Source organism: Petaurus breviceps, unplaced genomic scaffold (genome assembly GCF_028583685.1).
Source record: "Petaurus breviceps papuanus isolate PSGF00001 unplaced genomic scaffold, PetGlider_PUasm1.0 90977, whole genome shotgun sequence".
Taxonomy (NCBI): domain Eukaryota; kingdom Metazoa; phylum Chordata; class Mammalia; order Diprotodontia; family Petauridae; genus Petaurus; species Petaurus breviceps.
The window spans coordinates 32045969-32073315 of record NW_027187391.1 but is presented as its reverse complement, the minus strand read 5'-3'; the positions used below and the strand labels follow the sequence as shown (position 1 = coordinate 32073315).

The window sequence follows — 27347 nt, the reverse complement described above, 5'->3', positions numbered from 1 at the left end:
TGCTTCAATCTGCATTCAGACTCCATAGTTCTTTCTCTGAATATGGATAGCATTTTTCATCACGAATCCCTTGGAAGTATCTTAGATCATTAAATTGCTGAGAAGAGCTAAGTCTGTGTAGCGGCAAGTACCCCAGCGTCCCTAGGGTGGCTGCCAATACAGGTTCTTGGATCTGCTTTGATAAAGGAAAGCAACTCAAAATGGATTAACAAGCTTACTTTAATCAGTCAAACACGTATCGTTTACCTCGTTCAAGGGAAAAAGGTCAGCACCCCGAACTTCAGAATATACAGACAGAATTATCAAGACAGAGAAACAGATCAAGTAGACAGTTTTCAAACTGTCTAACCATTACATTACATCCATACCAAAGCAACATCTGGGTTTTTCAAAGCCAAGGGGGGGCTCTCAACAACGGCTTCCCAGAATCCAGATCAAATAACAGAACACTTCTCAAAGTAAGCCCCAAAACAAAGCTACACATCAGGGCTTATATAGCCTTCTCCTGGTTCAGAGAATGTAACAACCTTATTGACTCACTGGCCAATCAAGAAGTATCTACTGAAAAACAAGCCTCCCACCCCAGGCTCCAGGTGCACTTTAGCCTAGGGGCAGGGAAGATCTTAAAAATTTACATTCCCATTACAGTCTGTTAAAGTTGGTCATTGCACAGTGTTGCTGTTACTAAGTATAGTGTTCTCCTGGTTCTTCTCACTTCACTCAGCATCAGTTCATGTGTTTCCAGGTTTTTCTGAAGTCTGCCTGCTCATCATTTCCTATAGCACAATAGTATTCCATTACATTCACATACTACAACTTGTTTAGCTATTCCTCAACTGATAGTCATCTCCTCAATTTCCAATTCTTTGAGGCCACTTCTAATTCAGGAATATCAGAAAGGAAAATAAAGCATCACCAACCCTTCCTTAGACCCCTTCACAAGAGGTTGTATCATGCTGGCTATGAGAGAGTTCTATTCACATAGTGTAGGTAAAACATGAGATGTGGTGGTTCAAAGCTCTAGCCTTGGAATCAGAAGGCCTGGGTTTGAATTCATTTCTGCCACTCATAATCTTAGGCAAGAAGAGTGGCCTGTGCTTTAGGAATATCAATTGGCAGTTATCTGAAAGATGTCAAGGAGATGAATTAAGAAGCTAGTATCATGGTTCAGAGGAGATGAATTAAGAAGCTAGTATCATGGTTCAGAGGAGAGGTAATAAGATCCTGACTTAGGGTGATGTGAATGAGAATGAAAGAGATAAATCAATCGACATTTATTAAGAGCCTACTATGTGCAAAGCACTGGGGAGCAAAAGACAGTTCCTCCCTTAAAGAAGCTTACAATCTAATAGATGACTGAGAAAGTTGTTATAAGAGTTAGATAGCACAAAATTTTAGAAACTAATTAGATAAAGGAAGGGGCAGTTTAAGGGAAGGTCAACTTGATTGGATGGGAAGGGACAATTTGAGGGAAGATGAAGAATCAAGGATGGCTCCAAGATTGTAAATCTGAGTGATTGGAAGGATGATGGTGCCCTTGAAATCAAGAAGTTAGAAGAAGGGGTGGGTTTGGGAGAGAAAGATAATGATTTACATTTTGAATATGTTGAGTTTAAGATGCCTATATGACAGAGTTGGAGGTATCCAATAGGTAGTTGGTGATATAAAAATGAAGTTCTGGTGAAAAAGTAGAACTGACATATAGAGTTTTGAATGATCTCAATAGAGATGATCATTGAACTATGGGAGTTGATGAGATCAAGAAAGAGGAAGTACAGAAGGAAAAGATAATATCAGCACAAAGTTTTGGGGGACATCCATGGTTGGGGTGGGGCAGGATCTGTGTTAATAATTTAGCAAAAGAGACTGAATAAGAAATGCCAGACAAATTTGAGGAAAGCAAAGTAAAATCCGTTTCATAGAAAAAAGTTAAATGATCCCTGACCTCCAGGTGCTTACATTCTACTTCAAGTATTGTTATTATCATTTTTTAGGTATGGAAATTGAGGTGGGGGAGGGGTGTCAGTCAATAAACATTTATTAAGCACCTACTGTTCTGGTCACAATGTTAAGTGCTAGGGATAAAAGAAAGGCAAAAGACAGCCCTGATCTTGAGCAGTTTACAGTATAATAGGAGAGGCAATGTATTGACAACTATGTACAAACTATATACAGGACAAAATGGAAATAGTAAAGAGAGGGAAGGTACTGGAATAAAGAGGAATCAGAAAAGGGTTCCCACAGAGGTGAGATTTTAGCTAAGACTTGAAGAGAGGCATAGATGAGGAAGGAGATCATTCCAGGCATGGTGACAACCAATGAAAATGTCTGGCATTAGGCAATGGAATGTTTTCTTCTAGGAAAAGCAATGAAGTCAGGGTCATTGGATGATGACTATAAGACTGGGAAGATGTAAGAAGATTGGAAAGGTAGGGAATGGAACAGGTTATGAAAGGTTTTGAATGCCAAATGAAGAATTTTATATTTGATCCTGGAGATGATAGGGAGTCACTACAGTTTACTGATTAGGGGTAGAAAGAAGCAGGAAGTGGTGGGGGTGAGTATTAAATAATCAGACCTGCATTTTAGGAAGATCATTTCGATGACTGAATTGGGGAAAGACTAGAGTGAGGAGAGGCTTGTGGTAGAGAGACCAACCAACAGGCTATTGCAATTGTGAGGTGATGAGGGTCTGCACCAGAGTGGTGGCAGGGTCAGAGGAGAGAAGGGGGCATATACAAGAGATGTTATGAAGGTAAAAGTTAACAGACGCTGGCAATAAATTGGATATGGGGGAGTAAACAAGATTGACAACTCTACTGATGACTCTTATATTACAAGTCTGGGTGACTGGAAGGATGGTCGTAGAGAAGTTAGGCAGAGAGGAAAATTTTGGGCAAAAGATAATGAATTCAGTTTTGGACATGTTGAGCTTAAAATATCTATGGGACATATAATTCTATCTAATATAATAAGGCTTGCTTTACTCCCCTTCCCTTTGTGTACTCTACTATGGCCAAATTATGTCCTTATTTCATCCTGCATTCCTTTTTTAGCTTTGCCAATTTCTTTTTTTTCTTTGTAAATTATTTCAATTTTACTTTACTTATTTTAATTTTACTTAAATATGAAATTTTACCTAAATACAAAATACTTGGATGCAAAATGTGCCGTATACACAGCAGACCATAAGAGAAGGATTTAATATAAAAAAATTAATTTCTGTTGCAAGAAAACATGTGTGTGTGTCTAAGTGTCCAAAAGAAGTGGGAGATGCAAGAGGTCAGCAGAAAGATAAAAATGTAAATACCTTTAAAAATCAGTGCAGAAATGGCGATTAAATCCATGGGAGCCTGTGAGATCACCAAGTGAAAGAGGTTAGAAGGAGAAGAAAATAGGGCCCCAGCACAGCACTGTGGGATAATCATGGTTAGTGGGCATGAAATGAATGAAGATCCAGCAAAGGAGACTGAGGATGAGTGATCAGAGAAATAGTAGGGGAACCAGGAGAAAGTAATAAATGAATCACAGCAAATAGGTATTAGAGGTAGGATCTGTACTTAAGGGTTCCTTATTCCAAATCATCACTCTTTCCAGTATCTGGGATTCACTGACAACTGCTGAAGTAAATGGAAATTTCAGACTTTTTTACTTTAGAAAATCAGTGTCTCTTTGAAAATCCCACCCACTCACCCTCCATGCAGTTAGTTCTCTCCAGCTTTTCATTATTTCATCCAACTGTTTTAATGTTCACAGCTATAAGAGTTATGCAAGGTAAAAGTATCATTAATATTCTATCAGAAGATTCTCATTCCCTAAAATATATGCTTTTAAATATCTCTTTAATGTCATTTTCATGTTCTTATGTTCATTCATCCTTTAAAAAAGAAATATAAATCAAATCTTAATGTTCTGAACTACTTTTTTCAGATTAACTTAAGACAGCAACACTATATCATGTACCTGCTAACAAAAATAAATTATTGTGTTCTTGGATTTAAAAAGCTTATAATTTTCATGCAGTTTAATATGTAACATGCATTAATATTAGAAATACACAGAAATATTTCTAGCCTTCTGTCTTTTCTTCAGAAGGTCTGATAAACCTTCAAACATGACATAGCACAAAAAAGTAGGCTAAGAAAACTATGTACTGGTGACTTTAATGTTCATCCTCAACAAATTCCTGGGTAGATTATTAAATATATGATTTGAAAGCACTCAGAAAAGAAAATAATAAACACTAAAAGTCAAAATTAGTTCACCAAGGATATGGAATGCCAATTAACCTCATTTCCCTTTTGGACAGGGTTGCTAGATGAAATCAAGAAAATACTATAGATATTGGATATGAATTTCAGCAAAGCATTTAGCTAATTATTCATGATATTTGTGCAGAAAATGGAGACATATAGGCTAAATAAGAAAAAAGTTTAGTGGATTGGGATCTAGTTATCAAATACTGTTGATTCTACATGACAATATTTCTCCAGCCCATCCTTTCCACTCATGCTTCCAATATCTTATTTCATAATCTTTATGACCTTTTACCTGGGCTATTGAAATAGCCTCCTGCTTCTAAGAGAGGTCTTCTAAAATACATCTTTCACAAAGCTATCAAAATAATTTTCTAGATGCTCAAATCTGACCATGTCACTATAAACTATTAGGCTGACATTAAAGGTCCTCCATAATCTGGTACCAATTTATTGTACTTTTCCAGGCTTGTTTTATTCCCCTTCCATTCATATACTCTGCTATAGCCAAACCATGTCCTCATCTCATTCTGCATTTTTTTTTTAGCTTTGCTTGAATTCTTTTTTTTATGATTTTTTAAAATTTTGAAATTAAATACAAAATAAGAAAAGAGAATAAAATTATTGCCATGTACACAGCAAACTATAAGAGAGGATTCAATAAAAAAGAATAAATTTCCATTTCAAGAAAACTTATATAATAAATATTATGCATTATTTTCAAAGCTACCTAGCTTTTCTTTGCTTCCTTGTTGGTTTTCTTTTGTTCTCTACTATGCATTTTTAGCTTTATTGTTCCTCTCCCTCCCCCACTGCCACCACTGTAAAGAAGGCTACAATTAAGGATGGATATATATGTATATGTGTATGTACATATATATGTGTGTGTGTATACATAAACATCTATAAATATACACACATATACACTCATACATATATATACATGTATATACACATATGGCCATATTATGCTTATTTCCTCCTCTCATCAGTTTCTCTGAATGTAGAGAGCATCTTCCTTCATAAATCTAAGTCTTTGGGGGAGGCTAGGTAGTACAGTGAATAGAGCACTGGCCCTGGAGTCAGGAGGACCTGAGTTCAAAATCAGCCTCAGACACGACACAATTGCTAGCCATGTGACTTTGGGCAAGTCACTTAACCCCAATTGCCCTCCAAAAAAAAAAAAATTGTAATTTAAAATAATCAAACTTATTCTTTTTACACTTCAACTGTGCTTTCATTTCATAATATAGTTTAAGATCTGATACTGCTAAATCTACTTCTTTTACATCATCCTGCATTCTTTTTGTATTTATGTAGACCAACCCCTGTGCCTGGAGTAGCTTCCCTTTACTTCTTTACCTTTTAAAATTCTTTCCTCTCTTTGAGACCCAATACACAACTGTCACCTCTTTCATGAAGATTTTTCTGATTCCCTCAGTTGAAAAGGAACTCAGTCTCCTCAGATTTGTAAATAACCTTTTTTCCCCCCAAGACTTTTCATTTACTCTTAGGACATTATACCTTTTATCATATTGATTTTTGTACTTGTCTCATTCCTCTATTAGACTGCAAACTCCTTGATGATAAAGGACTGCATTTTTTTAATCTTTGTATCCATGGCACCTAGCACATTGCCAAGCTCAGATTTTCAATAAATATTTATTGAATTTTAATTTGCATTTATAATTTGTTGAATCACTATATTCAAAATCATAAAACTAGAGCTGGAAGGAATGTCAGAAGCCATCTAATTTAATATTTTATTTTTCTCCAATTACATGTAACAACAATTTTTAACATTTTTTTTTAAATTTCTGAATTCCAAATTCTCTCCCTCCCTCCTTTTCCTCCTCCCCCCTCATTCAGAAAACATTGTTCCTCAGAATGGCTAAATCAGTTCATGATTTCACCAACAGTACATTAGTGTCAGTTTTCCCACATCCCCTCCAACATTGTCATTTTCATTTTCTGTCATACTTGCTAATCTGACAAATTTAGGGTGGTAACTCAGAGTTGTTTTAATTTGCGTTTCTCTAATTTTTAGTGATTTTCAGCATTTTTTCATATGACTATGGGTAGCTTTGATTACTTCATCTGAAAACTGCCTGTTTATATCCTTTGACCATTTATCAATTGAGAAATGGCTCTTATTTCTATAAATTTGATTCTATTCTTCATATATTTCAGAACTGAGGTCTTTATCAGAGAAATTTGCTATTAAATTTTTTTCGCCATTCTGATTACTATGTATTTCCTTCCATCCTATTTTCCCTGTTCATCCTATTCTCTCTCTCCTTTCTCCCTGCCCATTCTCAAAAGTGTTTTGCTTGTCAAAAGGCTTCTTGTCCAACCTCCCCAACTCACTTTACAGATAAGGAAACTAAGGCTCAGGGAAGCTAAGTGATTCGTCCAATGTCCTACAAGTTTCCCATTTCTGTCAGAAGTTTTTTGTTATTCAGTCATTTTTCAGTCATGTCCAACTCTGTGTAACCCCATTTGGGGTTTTCTTGGTAAAGATACTGGAGTAGCTTGCCATTTCCTTCTCCAGATCATTTTGCAGATGAGGAAACTGAAGCAAACAGGCTTAAATGACTTAGCCAGAATCAAACAGCTAATAAGTGTTGAAGGCCAGATTTGAACTCAGGAAGATGAGTCTTCCTGACCCCATGCCCAACACTCTATTCACTGTGCCACCTAGCTGCCCCCATCAGAGGTACCAACATCCTTTTTTAGTGCCTCAAATTCACAATCTTAGTGTTCTCCTAGATAGCTTACTCTCCTTCACACCTCCTTTCCCATCCATCTTACATCCACTCCTTTTTCTATACTCACACAGCTGACACCTTAGTTCAGGTCCTTAGCACCTCTCCACTAGATTAGTGCAACAGCCTCCTAATTAGTCTGTATACTTGCCTTATGTCTCTCCCTTCTCTGTGCCTTTGCAATGTTCAGCTCCCACGTGTAGAATGGGTTTCCTCCTTCCCTCTTGTAATGTTAATTGAATAAGATCTTCCCCTACCATTAACAGGCCTCACATGGAGCCCATTGGGGGAGGAGCTTACTTAAAGAGAAGCTTGCATAGGAGAGGCTTGCTTGTAGGAAGGCTTTCACACCTTTTGGTACTAAGTTGATTAGACACTGAGTCATAAGGGTTGTGGTGCCTTCTGGCTCTGAGAAGTTTATATATACTCTTGAATTGGTGTTTTACTTTGGGGGCTCGCTTATGAGAAGGGCCTTGTGATTCCCTGGAAGAGACAGTGGCCATATGTTCAGACCCCCGACAGCTCCAATGTAAGGGCTCTCTTGGTCCAGTGGTGTATGTAAAGCATATAGCAATATTGCTCTGATTTAGGCAGTCAAGAGTCTGTTGGCCTTCGTGCTAATTTCTCTGCTTCTATTTTCTCTGACATTCAAGGTGCTGACTTTTCCCCTGAACTAGTGAATGTAATTAAAGTAGATTATTGACCCCTTAAAAGTTGCTTTCCCTTTAGAAAAGCAGATCCAAGAACCTGTGCAAGCAGGCTATCCTAGGTATGCCAGGGTACTTGCAGTTACACCTCTGTCTCAAAGATTCCTCTCTCCTTTTAAAATGAATCTCAGGCACCATCTTCTACATGAAGCCTTTCCTGATTTCCCCAGCTACTGGCACCTTCTCCCCCAAATACTTTCTATTTAACTATTCTGCAGGTAGTTGTATTTGTTGTGTATATATGCTTGTATATATTGTGTATATGTACCTGGTGTCTCACCGATTAGAATGTAAGCTTATTGTGAGGATTTGTATCCCTAGTGCCCAGCACGATTCTTGGCACATGTTAGGTATTTGATAAACCCTGTTTGACTGTTAACTGAAGTATCAGAGGCAGGATTTGAATCCAGGTCCTCTGACTCTGCTCTTTCCACTGTACCACACTTTCCATTGAATAGATATAAACCTATGGAATATGCCTTGAGACTCTATCTTTCTTCCTACTCTGGTCAACATTTTTACTAGTAACCTGGTCATGAGTGAACATTAGTTAATTTGCTGATGAGAAAAGGATGAGTATGGGGTAGGAAGAGACAATAATTTTGGTGTATTATAGAATCCAGGTATCTCAAAAGGTAAGACCAGTAGACAAAACCTGGAAATATGAAATTTGGTAGGAATTAATGCCAACTCCCACAATTAAATTATTTGAAAACTCAACTGTACAGGTTTGTTGTTTTTCATTGTATCCAACACTTCGTGATACGTTTGGGATTTTCTTGGCAAAGATACTGGAGTGGTTTGCCATTTCCTTCTCCAGCTCATTTTACAGAGGAGGAAACTGAGGCAAACTGGGTAAAGTGACTTGCCCAGGATCACACAGTTAGTGTCTGAGGTCAGATTTGCACTCGGGAAGATGAGTCTTCCTCACTCTAGACCCAGCACTAAATCTGTCTAACTCAGTTTTAGTCAAAAGAGTAATAGAGGTGACATGTTTTAAGAAGGACATTATGAAAATAAAGTATCGTTTAAGGATTTATTGAATGAACTGGTGCTCATGAGCCTAGAGAAGTTTTACTTAGGGTTACAATAACTATCATCAAGTATTTAAAGAATCATCATATGGAAGAGGGATAAACCAATGTTTTTTTTTAATTTTCAGAAGTGATTATAAGTACGATGGGTGGAAAGTACCATGCAGGGAGGCAGATTTCAACCCATTATAAGGAAGTTTTTTTTTTATAATTAATAAATAATAATAAAAAGTATGGTAGTGAGTTTCTATCACTGGATGTGTTCCAGTGGACATTAAAGGTACACATATCAGGAACATCAGAGAGGGTTTCTGCATGAGATGAGAGGTTGGGTTAAATGTCCTTTAAAATCTCTTCTAACTCAGAAATTCTATGACTTTCTAAAACTTTCTTCATTAACATAATCTGACTTGGCCATAGAAACTGGTATGTTAAATTGGTTGGAACAAGTATATACTTAGCATTTGTTGTTGTTTTTGTTCTTGAGTCGTTTCTGTCAAGTTTGACTTGTTGCAACCCCATTTGGGGTTTTCTTGGCAAAGATCCTGGATTGCTTTGTCATTTTCTTCTCTAGTTCCTTTTACAGATGAAGAAACTGAGGCAAACAGGGTTAAGTGACAAGTCATTTTTAGTTGTATCCAACTCTTTATGACCCCATTTGGGGTTTTCTTGGCAAAGATACTGGAGTGATTTACCATTTCATTCTCCAGCTCATTTTACAGATAAGGGAAACGGAGGCAAACAGTAACCAGTCATTATTAGTGGTGTTCAACTCTTTGTAACCCCATTTGGGGTTTTCTTGGCAAAGATACTGGAATATCTTGCCATTTCTTTCTCTAGTTCCTTTTACAGATGGAGACACTGAGGCAAACAGTGACCAGTCATTTTTAGTTGTATCCAACTCTTTGTGACCCCATTTGGGGTTTTCTTGGCAATACTTTGGCATTTCCCTTTCCAATTCATTTTACTGATGAGGAAACTTAGTAGACTTTCTATAATGATTATCCTAATATATTACATAGAAGCAGCAAGGTGGTACAGTAGATAGAGTTTCAGTCTTCGAGTCAGGCCAAATTTGACCTCGGACACCTACTAGTAGTTATGAGAATCAAATAAGACAATATTTGTACAGTGCTTTGCAAATCTTAAAACTCTATGTAGATACTGTTATCATTATGTGAATGGAACTTTCCCATTTTCAAAGCTCTCATATTATTCACTGAAACATTCATTCCATAAAACAGGTATTATTGGCCCCATTCTACATATGACATAACTGAAGACTGATCTAGTGTTGAGTGCCTTGTCAATAGTCATACAGCTAGCAAGTAGCAGAATCAGGATTACAAGCAGAGAGAAAGGACTACACAATCGAGAATTCTTTCTATTGGATCACATCAACTCTTCGAGTATCAGTTACTCTGGGGGCTTAAATGGACTGCAAACTAAATATGAGTCATCAGTGTGATGGCAGCTGAAGCAAAAAGGAATCTTGGGCTGCATTACTTCTAGTGTCAAAAACAAGAAGAGCGATATTCCCCTCAGACCACATTCAGAGTATTGTATTCACTGGCAGGCACTGCATATTAAAAGCTATTGACAAATTGAGACAAATCCAGAGGAGGGCAGCTGGGATGGTAAAGGGATCTTGGAGCCATGTTCATGTGAGGACTGACTAAAAAAAAAATGGGACTGTTTAGCTGGGAAAAAGAGAAACATTAGGAGGGACCTGCTGGTTGACTGAGTCTTCGAAGGGCTATTATGTGAACAAGGGATTTTCATTATTCTGTTTGGCCCTGTGGGGCACAACCAAGAGAAATGAGGCTTCAGATAAGCAGAGGTCCTCAAGTTTAAGCTCAAAAGAAGTCAGGAATTCAAAGGGGTGAAGGCGAGGAAGGAGAGCATTCCAGGCACAGGGGACAGAGCATTGTAAAGACCCAGAGAGAGGTGACTTGTCTTGTATCAGTCTGGTTAGAATGTAAAGCACATGGAAGGAGAAATCTAGAATAAGCCTGGAAAGGGAGGCTGGAGTTAGATTTTAAAGGACTTTAAACACCAAACATATAAGTTTGCATTTTATCTTAAAGGCAACAAGGAGTTTCTAAGTTGAGTCTTGAGGTATTAAATGGGTTGCAATGTGTACTGGTGGAAGGAATTCCCATACTTGGAGTTTCCCACACTACCAAAATAACATATTCTTTGTGTGTTTGAAAATAACTTGTATCTGCTAGCCTGCAAGAGATTTCTGTTTAATGATCCTAGGCAGGCTTACACTGTGAGTAATTCTCTCAATCTCCTAGTAAGCTCGATCTCTAAATAATTGCCCCAAATTTTCCATGTCTGGAAATGACCTCTTTTTTTCTCTTTGGTAGTGGAAGTACGGGTACTTCAGCAGCTAGAGGTTTATGAATAGCAGCAGAAGATGTAAAGAACTAGCTTGTGATAAATCCTTATGAAAAGTAGCAAGAAAATTGGCTAGGCATGAATCACTGTGTAAATCCTAGAAACACTTATTTCCTAGAAAATGGATGCCAAACAGCCCAGTGAAACATTTTGTTAGTTTGGTCTACTTGGGCAGAATGAGAGAACCCAAAACAATGCCCCACCGGAATATTTTTAAGGAATATAACCTGGACGGTTTGTAAGCACATACATAGGGCTTCAGGTTTGTGGTTTACTGAATGTGGGGACAAAAACATATTTTTAAAAAATCGTCTGAAACAAAAGAGAAACCACATTCCGAACTGGAATAATGTCCATAATAACATAATAATAATTAATATACCTAACAATGTATTATCTATTCAGAATTATATAGTGCTTTGAAGTTTACAAAGCACTCTGGGAATTAGGCAGCAAAAATATCAGTATCCCCATTTTACAGATGAGGAAACTGGGTTTCAGAGAGTTGAATTAAGTGGCTCTAAAGTCTGAGGTCAAGTATATTCCAAAAAGTCCACCTCTGTCAGAAAAGCAGCCCTCTTAGGGATGACATTCTCAGTTACATTTGAAAATGACTCTGGGGTAGTTATATTTCTAGGCCACCAAATTAAAAAGGATAGTGTCCCCTGTGTGGCCTGTGAATGTGAAATTTTCCAATTATAGGAATCTCTTTGCACTTGGCCTTTCAGCTAAGAGAGAAGCTTGGTATGTCAGACACTCTGGGGTTTGCTTTTGTTTTTTAAAACCCCTTCCTGATAGGGTTTCATATTTGCTCCCAGAGAATGGGCCCATAAAAAGATCTGTCACCTTTAGAAGCAATAAGAGATTCACCAATTAGAAGCTGAAGATGGGAGCCCAGTGCTCACCTCCAATTCCCTGAATCACCTTCTCATTGTAACACCTCAGCTTGGGCCACTGACAGATTGGGCTGGAGTTGGAAAGAGGGGTTTGGAGAGGTTCTTTTCCAGGAGTATAGCTGGAGGGCAGTGATAATGAGAAGCTGAAAGCAAGAGAAAGAGGTGTTTAGAAGGTAGAAAATTCAATGAACACTGGAAAGGCAAGAGTAGGTCAATCCCTCATTATTCTGCAGTAGACTGGGAGCAGGTGTTTCTACACTTTTTTAAAAATAATGACATACACTGGCAGCTTTGTCTGTGTAAGACTGACCCTGCTCCTATGGATTTTGACTTCTATTTTCCAAAGATTCAGAACGTCAGGAAGACCTTCATTTGAGTCCTGCCTCTTACACGTACTATGTGACCCTGGCAAGGTCATTTTACTTCTCTCATTCTCATCTGTAAAATGCAAGTAAAAATAGTCACATGACTGAGGTGAGGATCAAATGATATGAGATGGAAAGAATTTTGCAAACTTTTAAGTACTACGTACGTGTCAGCTAATATCAGAATAATATTACATGTAACGTGTTATGTACATAATATTATGTATGTTTTATAATATTTCTATAGGCAAGTTAGGTATCTCAAGGATAGAAAACTGGACCTGGAATCAGGAAGAGAAGTTCCAATCCTAGCTGTGTGATCCTGTGTGACCACTTAGCTTCTGTCTGCCTCAGTTGCCTCAACTATAAAATGGGGATGATAAATAGCACTTACTACTAAGATTGTTGTGAGGATAAAATGAGGTACTTGTAAAGTCCTATACAAACTTTAAAGGACTATATACATGTTAACTATTATTATTACATGGTAATATATGCAGCTGGAGAAGGAAATGGCAGGCCACTCCAGTATCCCAAATGAGGTCACAAAGAGTCAGGCATTAATGAAATGACTGGAAAATGAATGTATGCAGACTAAAGCACTTTACTCTAAGACATGTATCTGAATGATTTCTTTATATATCTATATATAAATCTGGGTAAGTTTCTTATTTCACATGTGTATGCAACACACATGTATGCACATATACACATGTGTGTTGTGTATGGTATGTGTATATTATCCTGCGAAACTAGAAAGAATTGTTGCTTAAATGTGAAATGGAAGGCAATGTTGATTGTTTCCAACTGTTGGTTATTTCCAGTTCATCCTCTCTGTAGCTTGTCCATACATAGTTATTTGTTAATTGTCTCTCCCGTTAGAATGTGAGTTCCTTGAGGGAAAGGATTGTCTTTTGCCTCTTTTTGTATACTGGGTGCTTAGAAGGTATTTCTATAAATGTTTATTAACTTCTCGCTTTCCTCATGTACCATCTCCTACAAGAAGCCTTTCTTGAATGTCTTGCTAAAGCTCACACCTTCTTCCTGAAATTAACACGGACATACACATCTGTGTGCATATTGTATTACCATCACTCCTTCCATAGAATGTAGGCTTAAGGTACTTGAAGGCTGGCACTAATTTTCATTTAGTCTTCAAAATCCCAGGACATATTGCAGTGGCTTGCAGATCATAAAATCATGGATTCCTAAAGAGAGAACGGGAAGAGACCTCAGAAGCCATCAAGTCAAAACTCTTCACTTTACAGATAAAGACACTCAGGCTCATGGGAGTTAAATTACTTACCCAAGGTCACACAGTTAACAAGCACCTTATGTAGGATATGAATCTAAATCCTCTGACTCCAGAACCTGTACTATTCCCACTATACCATGCAGCCTTCTGAGAGCAGACAGTTAATAAATGTTTGCTAGATTGGACTCCACTCAAATAACATAAAGAAACCTGGGCTCATAGAGATTGAGTGACCTGCCCATAGAAACACAGCTAGTAAGCCCAAATTTGAACATGGCTCATCACTTCAGACTCAGGGCTCCGCACCATATACCACAATGCCTTGCTAATGCCCATAGAGGCTACCTTGTAATACCTGCCTCAGGGGGCTGATGTGGAGAACACTATAAACCTGGAAACTCTCTAGAAAAGTGAGCTGTTACTAAGTCCAAAAGATGCTTTTTAAATATAAGCACTATCGTATTTCATTGCTGTGATAAACCAGTGAATCTGTGATCTCACTGATATGGGGATTACACCTAACAATGCAGATGTAACTGGTGTTGTCTTATAGGATTCTTGTACTTGTCATCCTGTAAGTTCACCACAGGGGATCCACCCAATAGACCAGGGGCATCCTTGAGTTCTTATATTGCAAAGATACTGTTGGAGCCCACAGGCTGTCCATTGGTTATCCCTCCATCTTGTTATGTATGCATCCCACCCATCTCTGAAAGGCACATTAGCAAAATGAAGATGTAAGCCTATGCTGCATCAATTTTGTAAATCAGGTTAAGGAATTTAACCCTCTCATATAGACAGACATTGTGTAGTGGATAGAAAGTCAATCTTGGTGTCAAAAAGATCTGGCTTCCAGTTCTGCCTCTGATAGATAACTGTCATTGTAACCTTGTCCCAACAGTGACTTACCTTCTCAATACCTCCAAGTAATTTTCTGGAAGCATAAGTCTTTTCTAGGTGGCACTGTGAACAGACTTGGGAGTCAAAAAGATTTCAGTACTGATCCTCAGACACTAACTGGGTAATTCTGAGCTATCCACTTACTTCTCAGCTTCCGTTTTCTTACCTGTAAAATGGGGGTAATAATAGCCCCTACCTCATAGGGTTGTTGTGAGAATCAAATGAGATCCTATATGTTAAAGCACTTTGCCAACTCTAAAGCATTTTATTAATGTTGACTCTGAGATGCAGGGTACATACTGATTTTCAGCAGTAGCAAGAGATTCTTTCTTGGAGAGGTGTAAAAAGATTTCCCTTTGGCAGGGTGCTGCCTGCCTAACATGTTTGTAAATACAATATAGCATCATTATGGAGATTACCTATGGCTTTTTATGGCCAGTTAAGCACATAGAGCAATTTCTTCACGTTAGCCTAGTGACCTTTCTCCATCTCTTTGATGATTGCAAGGCATCAAAGTAAATGCTATTTTTATAACCCAGCGATATACTGTTGGAGTCAAAGAATTTCATCAAAACCTGATCAACCTACTTTATTTTGAAAGAATTCAGTCACAGAATTAGAAAGATCTCTAAGTCCTATCTGTACCTGAAAAAGAATACCCTTTACATCAGTAATAATAACTATAATTTATACAGTGACTTATAAATAATATCTCATTTGATCTTCACAATAATCCTGAGAGATAGGTGCTATTATTACCCTCAGGTTTACAGGTAAAAAAATCAAGGCAGGTGACTTTGCCAGGGTTTTCTTGCCAGTAAGAATCTGAGGCTGGATTTGAACTCAGGTCTTCCTGTATGCAGGCCCAGCACTCTATCCATTATACCACCTTGCTCCCTAACACAACAAATAACCATCTAGGCTCTACTTGGAAAATCTCCCCTGAGAGGGAACCCACTATCTACTCAACTGAGAGAACGCATTCCCAGTTTAAAAAGCTCTGATTTTCAGGAAGTCTTCCATGATGTTGGTTAGAGATTCACCTCGCTGCCCTCTGAGGCCAAACGGAACAATTCTAAACCTTCTTTCACAAACTATCCCATCAAATATTGGAAAGTTAGGAAGTACCTCAAACAAAAATCCTATTCTCAGATATCACCTTCTTTCCCAGTTTCCCACTTCCCATCTTCCTTTCTCTTCTGAAACCCCTGCCTTCACTTGACAGCAGTGGTAAAAAAAAAAATTAAAAAAAAAACACCCAATGTCCCTGTGGTCTTTAGTTTCTTGTCTAGGATTTCATGATCCCAATCTATAATATTTTCTGGTTTTATCATTAGTCTCCACAATCTAGGTGGTATAGTGCATATAGTTCCAGGCCTAGAGTCAGAAAGACTCATCTTTCTGAATTCAAATCTGGCCTCAGATAATTACTGGCTGTGGGACCCTGGACAAGTTACTTACCCCTGTTTGGCTCAGTTTCCTCATTTGAAAAATGAGCTAGAGACAGAAATGGACAAACATTCTAGTATCTCTACCAAGAAAACCCTAAATGGGGTCATGAAGAGTCAGACATGACTGAAACAGATAAACAATGACAATGACAACAAAGTAGATAGTGGTATGCAGTCTGACAAGTTGGGGGAGCCTCTCCATCATACCCTGGATACAAGCCAAAAGAGTAAAAACAACAATAATAGTCACATAGCAATTTAAGATTTGCAAAGCGCATCACATTTATTAACTTATTTGATCCTCATGACTAAAATAAGTCATGTCAGACTCACCTCATTTCCTTTCTGGATGTGTTACTTGACTTAAAGGGTTGTCATTTGAAAGATTGATTGGATTTGATCTGGGCCCAAAGGGTAGACCTAGGAATAATGTGTGGAAGTTGCAAAGGCAGATTCTGATTTAATCTGGAAATAAATTTTCCAGTAATAAGAGTTTCCCCAAGGTAGAATGGTTTGCTTTAGTATTCAGAGGGAATGAGTTCCCTATTATTGGAGGTCCTTAAAGAAACAGTGGATGAAAATCCAGCTTCAAGGAGTATTTAAACTGAGTGACCTCTGAGCATATTTAAACCTGTGATTCTTGGAGGCAATCTTGCCAAGTCAGCATAGTACTTTGCACTAAGGAAGACTGAGATCCCATTCCACCCTGAACCAAGGAAACCTCATACAGTTCAATATTTTTGCTAAAAAATACTCAGTTACAAATTATTATGCAATTCCCATGTACACTAAGTGACAAAGTAGGCCAGTGAAGACATTCAGGGTAAACCTGTCTAGCTCTCTCCGTACCCAGGAGGATGAAAGGGCTAGAAACATAAAATCAGTTTTTTCTCCATCTGTTATTTTGTACCCATTTTTTCTTGGCCATATGTAGCGGCAACCACACTGGCATACCCAGGATGGCTGCTAGTGCAGGTTCTTACATCTACTTTACTAGGAAAGAGAGCTGTTTAAAGGGTCAACAATGTTTTTTTAATTACATTCAGTAGTTCAAGGGAAAAGTTAGCACCCTGAACTTGAGAGAAAATCCAAACAGAAATAAAGACAAACAGGGCTCTAACTGCCTGAATCAAAGCAACATTGCTATACACTTTACATACATCACTGGATCGAGACAGCCTTTACATCTGGGCAGTCAGGGGGCTCTGAACGTAAGGCCACTCAGAATCTCAACCAGGGAATCACAAGATCCTTCTCACAAGCAAGCCCTCAAAGTGGGGAAGATCTTATATCCCATTAACATCACACCTTGGAACATTAGACAGAAGCCCAGTGCTTACTTGTACCCAGTTAGGCTTAGTGTGTTTATATAAGGGGGTAAAAGTAATGATGCCACAAAAATACGTGATACAGAGATGTCATAAAAATAATTTGTGTGCCTCATTTGCCATGGTCATCAGGCACTGACTGTAAAAGATTACTCCTTACCTGCTATGACTTTGCTATCTAAAACTGTATTTAACATAGTATGTAACAGAGATGTTACAAGAATGTCCACAAAAATGAGTGAGCATTGAGCCAGTTCATATGTGGTTTATATTACGGAGGCCTAAAGACCCAAAGGGCTCCCTGATTAAATAATTGAGGCTAAAGGTGGCTATTATTTGGATATAATTTGAAGAAGCATATGCTGAGCTCCTTGGGAATTCAAAACACTGATTAAGCATTTCCTAATATGTTCTCATCACAAGCATCCATCATTACTGTGATAAAAATTATTGTAATGTAGATATATCCAAGAACTGCATACTTCATCCTGGTCTCTTCCAGAGAAAGCACTGAGCCCAGAGTAAGGAAGAACTAAGTTCAAATCCAACCTCATCCACTTCCTAGCTATGTGACCCTTGGTCACTGTTTGCCTCAGTTTCCTCATCTGTAAAATAGGATTGTTGTGAAGATCAAATGAGATAATAAATTGTGAATTTCTTAGCCCAGTTCCTGGTTCATAGTAAATGTTATATAAATGTTAGTTATTATTATCTAGACTAACAGTATTTGAGTTTACTTCTTCATTTTATGCCATAAATATCAGGTGTAATCTTGTAATCAGAGTTCTTTGACTGATAGGGGGAAAACCCTATCAGGAAACAGTTATTCTTGTAAGCATTTGTAATAATAATAAAAGAGTCTCTGACCATGTTTAAACAGAATGAAGCATGTTTCTTCCATAACATTATATGTAAGAAGTTTCTTATACCTATGTTTCCAATATCCAGCAATACAAAAGTATGTCCCTCAAGAGTATGTCATTGGGGGGCAGGGCCAAGATGGCGGAGTAGAAGCATGACCTTCCCACAGCTCCGGCTTCCACCTTCCCCAATCCATGTAAAAAGGGGACTCTAAAAAAACTTTGGAGCTGCAGAACCCACAAAATGACACAGAGAAGCTAACCTTCCGCTGAGGACAATCTGGCAGGCCGGCAGGGATCTAGTGCAGTGCTCTGGGAGCCGAGCCCAGCCCCACGCCAAGGCTTTAGCCCCGGGCGGGCCTGACCAGCCGGCAGAGAGACTCCAGATCAGCAGCAGCTGTGGCCGTTTCCAGATCTATCAACACATAGACACAAAGGACAAAGTGAGAGGTCAGTGCAGTCTGGACTTTGGGACCAGTAAGTGGGAGTGCCTGGCTTTTACCCCCAGGGTGAAAAGCCTCTGAGACGCACAGCCAGCCAGCGCCATGTGGCGGCTTCAGCTCCTGGCCTGCAGAGTTTAGGGGGACCAAGCACCAGTCTGAGGGGTAATCGCTCTTGTTTTAACCCGCTTGGATCTGGATTGCAGTGTAGGGTGGAGGTTCTGGGGTGTGTGTCCAGCTTGCCAGAGGGTGTGGAGGCTTCAGCAAGGGCACCCATCTAGTACCTCCAGCAGCTAAGAAAACCCCAGTGTTTGGGACAAAAGCTCCCCTGTCTGGTGGCAGAGTCGTACTGTGGCAAAAAGCCCAAAAGTCAAGTAATTGAGTGGCAAAATGAGCAGGCAAAGGAAACAAAGCAGACAGAAGATTCCAACAATACACTCCTATTTTGGGGACAAAAAGGAGCAAGGCATGGAACAGGAGGAAAACAGTGAAGTCAGAACTCCTGCACCAAAAGCTTCAAAGGAAAATACAAGCTAGGCCATAGAGGACCTTAAGAAAGATTTTGAAAACCAAATAAGAGAAGTGGAGGAAAAATTGGGAAGAGAAATGAGAACAATGCAAGAAAATTATGAAATGAGAGTCAACAGCCTGACTGAGGAAAATAATACCTTAAAAAACAGACTGACTCAAATGGCAAAGGAGGCTCAAAAAGGCAATGAGGAGAAGAATGCCTTAAAAAGTCGAATTTGCCAGTTGGAAAAAGAATCTCAAAAGCTCAATGAGGAGAATCATTGCTTCAGAATTATATTGGAGCAAATGGAAGCTAATGACTTTATGAGAGATCAAGATGCTGTTAAACAGATCCAAACAAATGAAAGAATAGAAGGCAATGTGAAATATCTCATGGGAAAAACCACTGACCTGGAAAATAGATCCAGGAGAGATAATTTTAAAATTATTGGACTGCCTGAAAGCCATGACCAAAATAAGAACCTAGAAATCATCCTCCAGGAAGTTCTCAAAGAAAACTGCCCTGATGTTTTAGTACCAGAAGGCAAAATAGAGGTTGAAAGAATCCACTGATCACCTCTGAAAAAGATCCCAAAAAGAAAACTCCTAGGAATATTATAGCCAGGTTCTGGAATTCCCAGATTAAGGAGAGAATATTACAAGCATCCAGGAAGAAACAATTTGAATATTGTGGAAACACAATCAGGATAACCCAGGATCTGGCAGCATCTACACTGAGGGAACAAAGGGCTTGGAATATGATATTCCAGAGGGCAAAGGAGCTGGTATTAAAACCAAGAGTCACCTACCCAGCAAAACTGAGTATCGTGTTTCAGGGGAAAATATGGTCATTCAGTGGAATAGAGGACTTTCAAGCATTCTTGCTGAAAAAAAGCAGAGTTGAATAGAAAATTTGACATTCAGATACAAGAAGCATGAGAAGGTAAACAGGGAAAAGGAATCATGAGGAACTTATCAAAGTTGAACTATTAATATTCCTACATGGAAAAACACTAATTGTAACTTATGAAACTTTTCTGAGTAGTTGAAGGGATTAGAAAAAAATATATATATATATATTTGTCTATATATGAGGGTATATGGGCATATGAATACATATGTGAATGTATGTATACATGTTTACAAGTATACATAGATAGAGGGCACAGGACCAATTTAGCAGGAAGGAATGATACTTAAAAGGTGAAATTAAGAGGTGAGAGGAATGTAATGAGAGGAGATGGGGAGAGACAGATTGGGATAAACTATCTCATACAGAAGAGGCAAGGGAAAATGGTTACAATGGAGGGGAAGGTTAGGAAGGCAAAAGGGAATGGGTCAACCTTATTCCCTTTTAATTTGGCTTGAGGAGGGAGTGAAATACACACTAAATAGGGTATCTCACCTTCCAGGAGAATAGGGAGGGAAGGGGATGAGAGGGAGGATGATAGAAGGGAGGGTAGGCTGGGGGGGAGGGAAGTTAGAAGCACTCACTTTTGAAAATAGATGGGATCAAAGTAGAGAACAGAACAAGTGGGAGGTGGGATAGGAGGGAGGGAAATATAGTCAGTCTTTTACAATATATCCACTATGTTATTGTTTTGCATTAGCCACACATGTACAACCTATACTGAACTGTGTATCTTCCCAGTAAGTGTGGGTGACAAGGAAGGAAGGGAATGAATCTGGAATTGAAAGTTTTAAAATCAAATATTCAAATATATGTATATATATATGTGTGTGTGTGTATGTATGTATGTGTATATGTATATATATATATATATATACTATTATTAATACCATCTTACATGTAATTGGGAAATAAGATATACAGGCACTGAGGCATAGAGATCCACTGGAAAAGTAGAAAGGCGTATGGGAGAAAATATGGGAGAGAGCAGATTGGAGGAGGGGATATCCTGTGGGACTGCTATTTTGGGGCAGTGGGTAGGGGAAAAACGGGAAGAAAATTTGTAACTCAAAATCTGGCGGAAACGAATGATGTAAATCAGAAGTTAATAAAGCATTAAAAAAAAGATTATGTCATTAATAACAGCCATTATACTGTTCTACTGAACTATAGAGCAAGTCCAAGAGAGTCGGGTTCTGCTTCAATAGAAGGTGATTATGAAAAATGTTAATGAAAAAGATGAAGCATGCTGCAAATAGGGAGTTCAGAGTACCTAATTTGGATCAATCAATAAACATTTATTAAGTGTCTACTATGCGCCAGGCACTGTGCTAAGAGCCAAGGATACAAAAAGAGACAAATGACAGTACCTGCCTTCAAGGAGCTTATATTCTAACACAGTAAACCAGGAATAAAGTTGTATTTGTACCACCAACTAGCTCTGTGTTACTCAATATACAGGTCCCTTCATTTCTCTGGGTCTCTGTTTCATTATCTCTAAAAAGAGATCAGACTACATGATCTCTGGGTAGTGTAAGGCTGAAATTGTATTTATTCTTTATTCTGTTTTCCTCTAAGACCCTGTATAATGTGATAGTGTCTTGTATACTTCTGAGAGAAGATGATCCAATGTACCACACATAAATGACTATTGAATGGATGAATGAATGTGATTGATAGTGATAGTTACCAAAAAGGTTATCTTCAGTTCATCCTTGTACAATACAGCAGGGATACAGACTTTTGGCTCCACTGCCTGAGATCTCCTGTGAAGATTAACAAGATAATAAAATGCCAATAATGGCTCATGGATCTGAATATTTCCACTATGAAACACCATCATTTGGTATTAAAAAAAAAAACCACCAGCCATTTTATGCTCCTGTCAGTGATTCCCTATCAAGCATCATTTTACCCATTAATGAGAGTGGGATCCAGTCCACATAGACAGGGCAGTGTATCATCTCATCTTGTGGGATCAGTAATTGAACTTGTTAATTAACCATGCTACAACCTCTTTATCAAGCATGGTAGCTCCCACTCTATAATACTATTCTGGGGAGGCTAGGTGGCGCAGTGAATAGAACATTGGCCCTGAAGTCAGGAGGACCTGAGTTCAAATCTGACCTTGACTGTTAATACTTACTAGCCATGTGACCTTAGGCAAATCACTTAACCCCAATTGCCCTGCCTTCCCACCTCCAAAAAAAAAAAAAAAAGACTGCCTCACCATTCTTGAATCGTCCCTGCACCTAATCGCCTAATAGCTCCATGGTTCTGACTTGTCATTCAATCATCATTGCCCTACTTTGCATTCACATAGCCCTATGTTATGTTAGAGTACTTTATCACCTGCAATAGCTCATAACACCCTATGAGTAAGTTAGTGGAGTAAGTATTCTAGATTTTCTTTCCTTTTACAAGAAGGAAAACTGGGACAATGGCTATTACAATGACCTGCATAAGTCTTAAAAGCACTGGTAGTAGAGGAGACATCAGAAATTGAAGGTCCTGGAATCCAGTCTTTGCAATGCCATGAAGCTGGTGCATTTTCAGGGCTGCTTTGGCTAGATATAATATTCAGCTTCTAGTGGCAGATTGGCACATTTGAGGTGTACTTGGTCATTTATGAAAGTTTCTCAAGGTTGCAGGAAGGCAGATACACTAATACTGTTGGTGATGCTATAAATTTCTACATATAATCTGGGGAAAAATTAAAAATTATATTAGAAAAGTGATTAAACTATGAAATTGAACAAAGAAATTATATGAGATAAAGCTATTAAACTTTGACCCAGAGGATCCTACTGTTGGCTCCAGGAAGGTCAAATACAGAAAGAAAACTCTATACATGTGAAAGATTCAGAGCAGCATGCTTTTTGGTTGCAAAAATCTAGAAATTAAGTGAGTGCTCACCTGGGAAATGACTGAACATATTGCGGCATGTGAACATAATGGGATGTTATTGTCCCATAAGAAATAATATAGGTGAGGAAATTGGAGAAAATGGGAAGACTTTTATGAACTGATGCAGAGTGAAATGAACAATCAGAACGACAATATATACAAGGACTACAATACTATAAATTATTATTATTGTTGTTTGTCCTTCATTTCCTCAAAAAATACCAATGACATCACAAGGGTGATGTCTTGACTTGCCCATGAATTGGATATGAGTGGGGCAGTGCTATGCAAAATCATCAGCCTCATTCTCCAGAGTCATTGAAGTCCAATGGCATGACAAAGGTCAAGATGACTAGCTATGGTGCAGGATGCAGTGGATGACCTTGGCCTTTCTAAGTTAAGGTCTTTCCCAGGTCTTTCAATGTTTGAGGGCTGGGTAAGAGTTGAGACAAAAGATTAAATGAAAGGAAGCATCAGATGAAGCCACATACTCTCCAGGCCCCTAGGTGGTGCAGAGAGCTAGACTTGGAGTCAGGAAGACTGAGTTTAAATGTTGTCTTAGACATTTCCTTAACTGTGAGACCCTGGCCACATTATTTAACTTCTCTCAGCCTTAGTTCCCTCGTCTGTAAAATGGAGACAAAGAGAGAAGCTACCTCACAGGTTGTTGTCGGGATCAAAGTGTGCGTGTGTGTGTGTGTGTGTGTGTTATAATTGTATATTTATGTGTGTACATATATGTGTGTGTACAGGGAGAGAGCACGCATTGTGAAAACCTTCAAGGGCCATAGAAATGATAATTATTATCTTTACTAATTAACACTCTTATTTCCTCAGCCCTGAGTTCAGTGGAAACCCCCTGCATGTGACAAATGAATGTTTATTGATGAAAATCTAATTCCACTGAATTGTACAAACCTGTTAAGCATCTACTCAGAGCAAAGCACCAAACTGATGGTGAAACAGCAGTATTTTATTCTTGCTCCTGTTCTTTCCCTCCTAACAGCTCTTGGACTGCTTTGTCATCCCAGTAGTGATACTCCTGTCCTGGTTCTTCCTCCTAATCCGATACAAGGCTGTGCACTTTGTTGGCATTGTGGTCTGCATTCTGGGAATGGGCTGCATGGCAGGAGCTGATGTTCTTGTGGGAAGACAGCAAGGAGCAGGTGAGTCCAAGGAAGTTTCTTGCATTGATTTTCTACATACAACTTATGTGAAGAACCACAAATTTTACTTTTTCAAGGTGTCCAATTTCATCAGCTTGCACACTGATACAAATTGTGACCTCCTTTGACAGTCTTCATGAGTTACTAGGGCCAAAAATTCTTCATCTGGTAGCAAATCTTCTGTTGATGAAACTTTTTAAGCTTAGCCAGACGAGGTCTTTAGGTGGTTTGAGTGGGAGCTCAAACAAGTTCCTGCTTTTACTCTGCCATCTTGATTCCTCCCCCTGGAATGGGTCTTTAGAAGGTAGGCATAAAGCCAGGCACTTTGTATATTCTAGGCCAGGGGTGGGCAAACTGAGCCCCTCAGGTCATATATGGCCTGTCACTTGTTTTTTTATGGCCTGTGTATAGGGGGCAGGCCATATTTGGCCTGAAGGCCATAGTTTGCTAACCTCTACTGTTGACCTTTTCTCTTTGATAGGATCTTCCAGAGTTAATATAATGCTAGAAATTAGCCTTCAAAAATACAAAGTCACTACCATGCCTCCATGAAGTATCAGAGTAGGACTTTGGTAAAGGAAAAAGTTTAAGTTTATCAGCAAATGGACCTTGAGAATTTCATCTTTTCAGTGGAAAAAAAAAGCTGGAGTTTGGTGCAGTTGTTGAGTGACTTCAGGGATCATTCAGTCTGTGTCTTAAAGGCCAGAGATGCAGAATTCTGTCTAGGTATGTAATGACCATGGTCATGAACTTAGCATCTTCATTTCAAGGTCCTCTACTTGCATGCTTGGCCATCATCATTTAAAATTTTCAGTAATGCTAAAGGGAAGAGGAAGTGAGAACTTTTAAATTTGAAATAGGAATCAATTATTTATTGGTCACTAGTTAGAGAGCACTGGTCCACAGTATGAACTCAAAAGTAAAACCTTCATTAATGGAGTGCCCTTTCTATAAAAATTTCCTTTATGGGAGAGGCTGGGTGGCGCAGTGGAGTCAGGAGGACCTGAGTTCAAATCCTGCCTCAGACATTTAACACAAAACTAACCGTGTGACCTTGGGCAAGTCACTTAACCCCAATTGCCCTACCTTCCCCCCTCCAAAACGCAACAACAAAAAAATCCTTTAAAATATTTCATCTTAGTATTACAAATAGATCTGTTAGGTATATTAAAAAAAAGACCCACTTTGTTCAAGTGTGAGAAATGGGTTAGGAATAGGAAGTAAGACTTTCTCTAAGATTAGTAGTTCACAGGGAATCACTCTGGGACTGTCCTTTCTCCTACATGAATGATTAAGTGTCAGAGTGGGAATGGATCTTTCTCTAAGAACAGAAATCTAGTAAAAAAAAAAAAAGTACCATGGAAAAAGGCTGTTTATTCTGCCAGCGAAGTTGCACCAGTAGAATCAGGCAAAGGGTGACTAGTGAGTGTTTTGAGCAGGATTATCATGCTTTCTCGCTCCTTCCTATCTATAGTCAATTAAGGTACTCTAATAGGCTACCTTGGTATGCATGTAGACACAGTCAGTATGTTTTCTATTTTATAAGTCTGGTCACCCTTGTACAATCTGTTTGAACAACTCAGACAATATTGTCTTTGCCTGAAATATTGACATTGTTGGTCTAAAGTCACTATTTGGTTACACAATAATCATGAGATTATTGAATCAGAGATTGAGAGCTGAAAGAAACCTTAGAGATCATCTGGTTTGGGGGTTTCTTAACATGAGTCTATTGATAGATTTCAGAGGCTTTTTGAACACAGATGAAGAAAAAAGTCACATCTTTATTTTCACTGACCTCTAACTGAAATTTTAATACACATTATTCTGAGAAAGAGTTTGTAAGTTTCATCAGACTATGAAAGAGATGCATGACACACAGACACAAAAAGGTTAGGCACCCTTGATCTAGTCCAACTATCTCATTTTACAGAAGAGGAAACTGAGGCCCAGAGAAATCAAGTGACTCATTCAAGGTCATATAGCTAGTAAGTCACAAAGTCAGAATTTGAACCAAGAACTTTCTGCTGATTCCTCTTGTACTCCGGGCTCTGATGACCAGCTTCTTGCTGGCCAGCAACTTCTTGCCAAGGCCACCTGCCCTATGTGTACCTTTATTTCAATCTCTTCCCATCTTTAATGGTAGCTTTCTTCCACTACCATTTTCGCTAATTCATCCCTTTCTACTGTGCTATGCTTACTCCCTGCCCTCAAGCACCTGCTTCATTCCCTCTGTAACTGTATAAATATAATGATCCTGTCCCAGCCACTGAAGTGGGTGCCCAGTATCTTAGGAAGGAGAGATCAGGATGAGATCCCTGAGCCTACATGAAACTACCTCAGGGTAAAGAGAGAGGGGTCAATCAGCATAGCCAAATTAAAATGTTTATTAGTAATAACTATAATTTATATGGTGCTTTAAGGTTTGCAAAGCTCTTTACAGATGTCATCTCTATGCCAGAAGGTTAAACTTAGCATGAATTAATTTCATTTAGTTACCTCCACTAATAGCATACAGTGTTTACTGTACCTCCATCTCTATATACCCAACAATTCTTTTTACCTCCCTTGCCTTGGGTAAATGAAGCATTAGCTGAGGTATTCTGTTTTTAAAATGAAAAAATGAAGCATTTGGGGGCCATTCATAATAATCCTATTTGGAAACAATATAGACATGAGTAAATACATCCCACATCCCCAAATGAGGCTTCAGCTGTCTGTTTGTGGCAGAGGCTACAATTGGTTTTATGACACATAAGAGGGGTTTTAGAAGAATGAGAATCATCATTATGTTTTACCTTCTGTGATACTGAAATGGTGCCATACCCAGTTGGCATTATTGCAGGACATACCCAAATCTAGGATCCCAAGAGCTCATTGTACACCAGAGTCTTGGTTGGCCCCAGCTTCCACTTTTCATGAAGGCATTCAAGAATGAAGGATGAAGAACAACAACCTCATTCAGCAGGTTGAATTGTCACCTGATCAACGCAGTTAGAGGTGCTGCTTGTGAGACAGAACCAGACAACATTTGAGTTCAACCTAGCCTAAAGAGCTCATCATTTTTTCTCCTTCCCCCAGCCAATCATATTTGTAAAGCTCAGATTTCAAGCTGATCAGGTGCTTTTTGGATAACTCCTGGAAAGGTAATATTTAGCCTAGTTACCCTCACATAGACATTTGAGATGGTATGA

At 38.7% G+C, this 27347-nt stretch overlaps 1 protein-coding gene across 3 annotated transcripts in view; it reads left to right on the top strand.

The window, feature by feature from the left end:
* The window catches only part of SLC35F1 (solute carrier family 35 member F1), a 567357-nt gene that overhangs the window by 465601 nt on the left and 74409 nt on the right, over positions 1 to 27347 (top strand). For all 3 annotated transcript variants that reach the window (XM_069076972.1, XM_069076975.1, XM_069076973.1), the window contains exon 4: positions 23994 to 24153. In XM_069076972.1, the coding sequence (XP_068933073.1) occupies positions 23994 to 24153 (160 nt within the window). The remainder of the gene's footprint in view (positions 1 to 23993; positions 24154 to 27347) is intronic.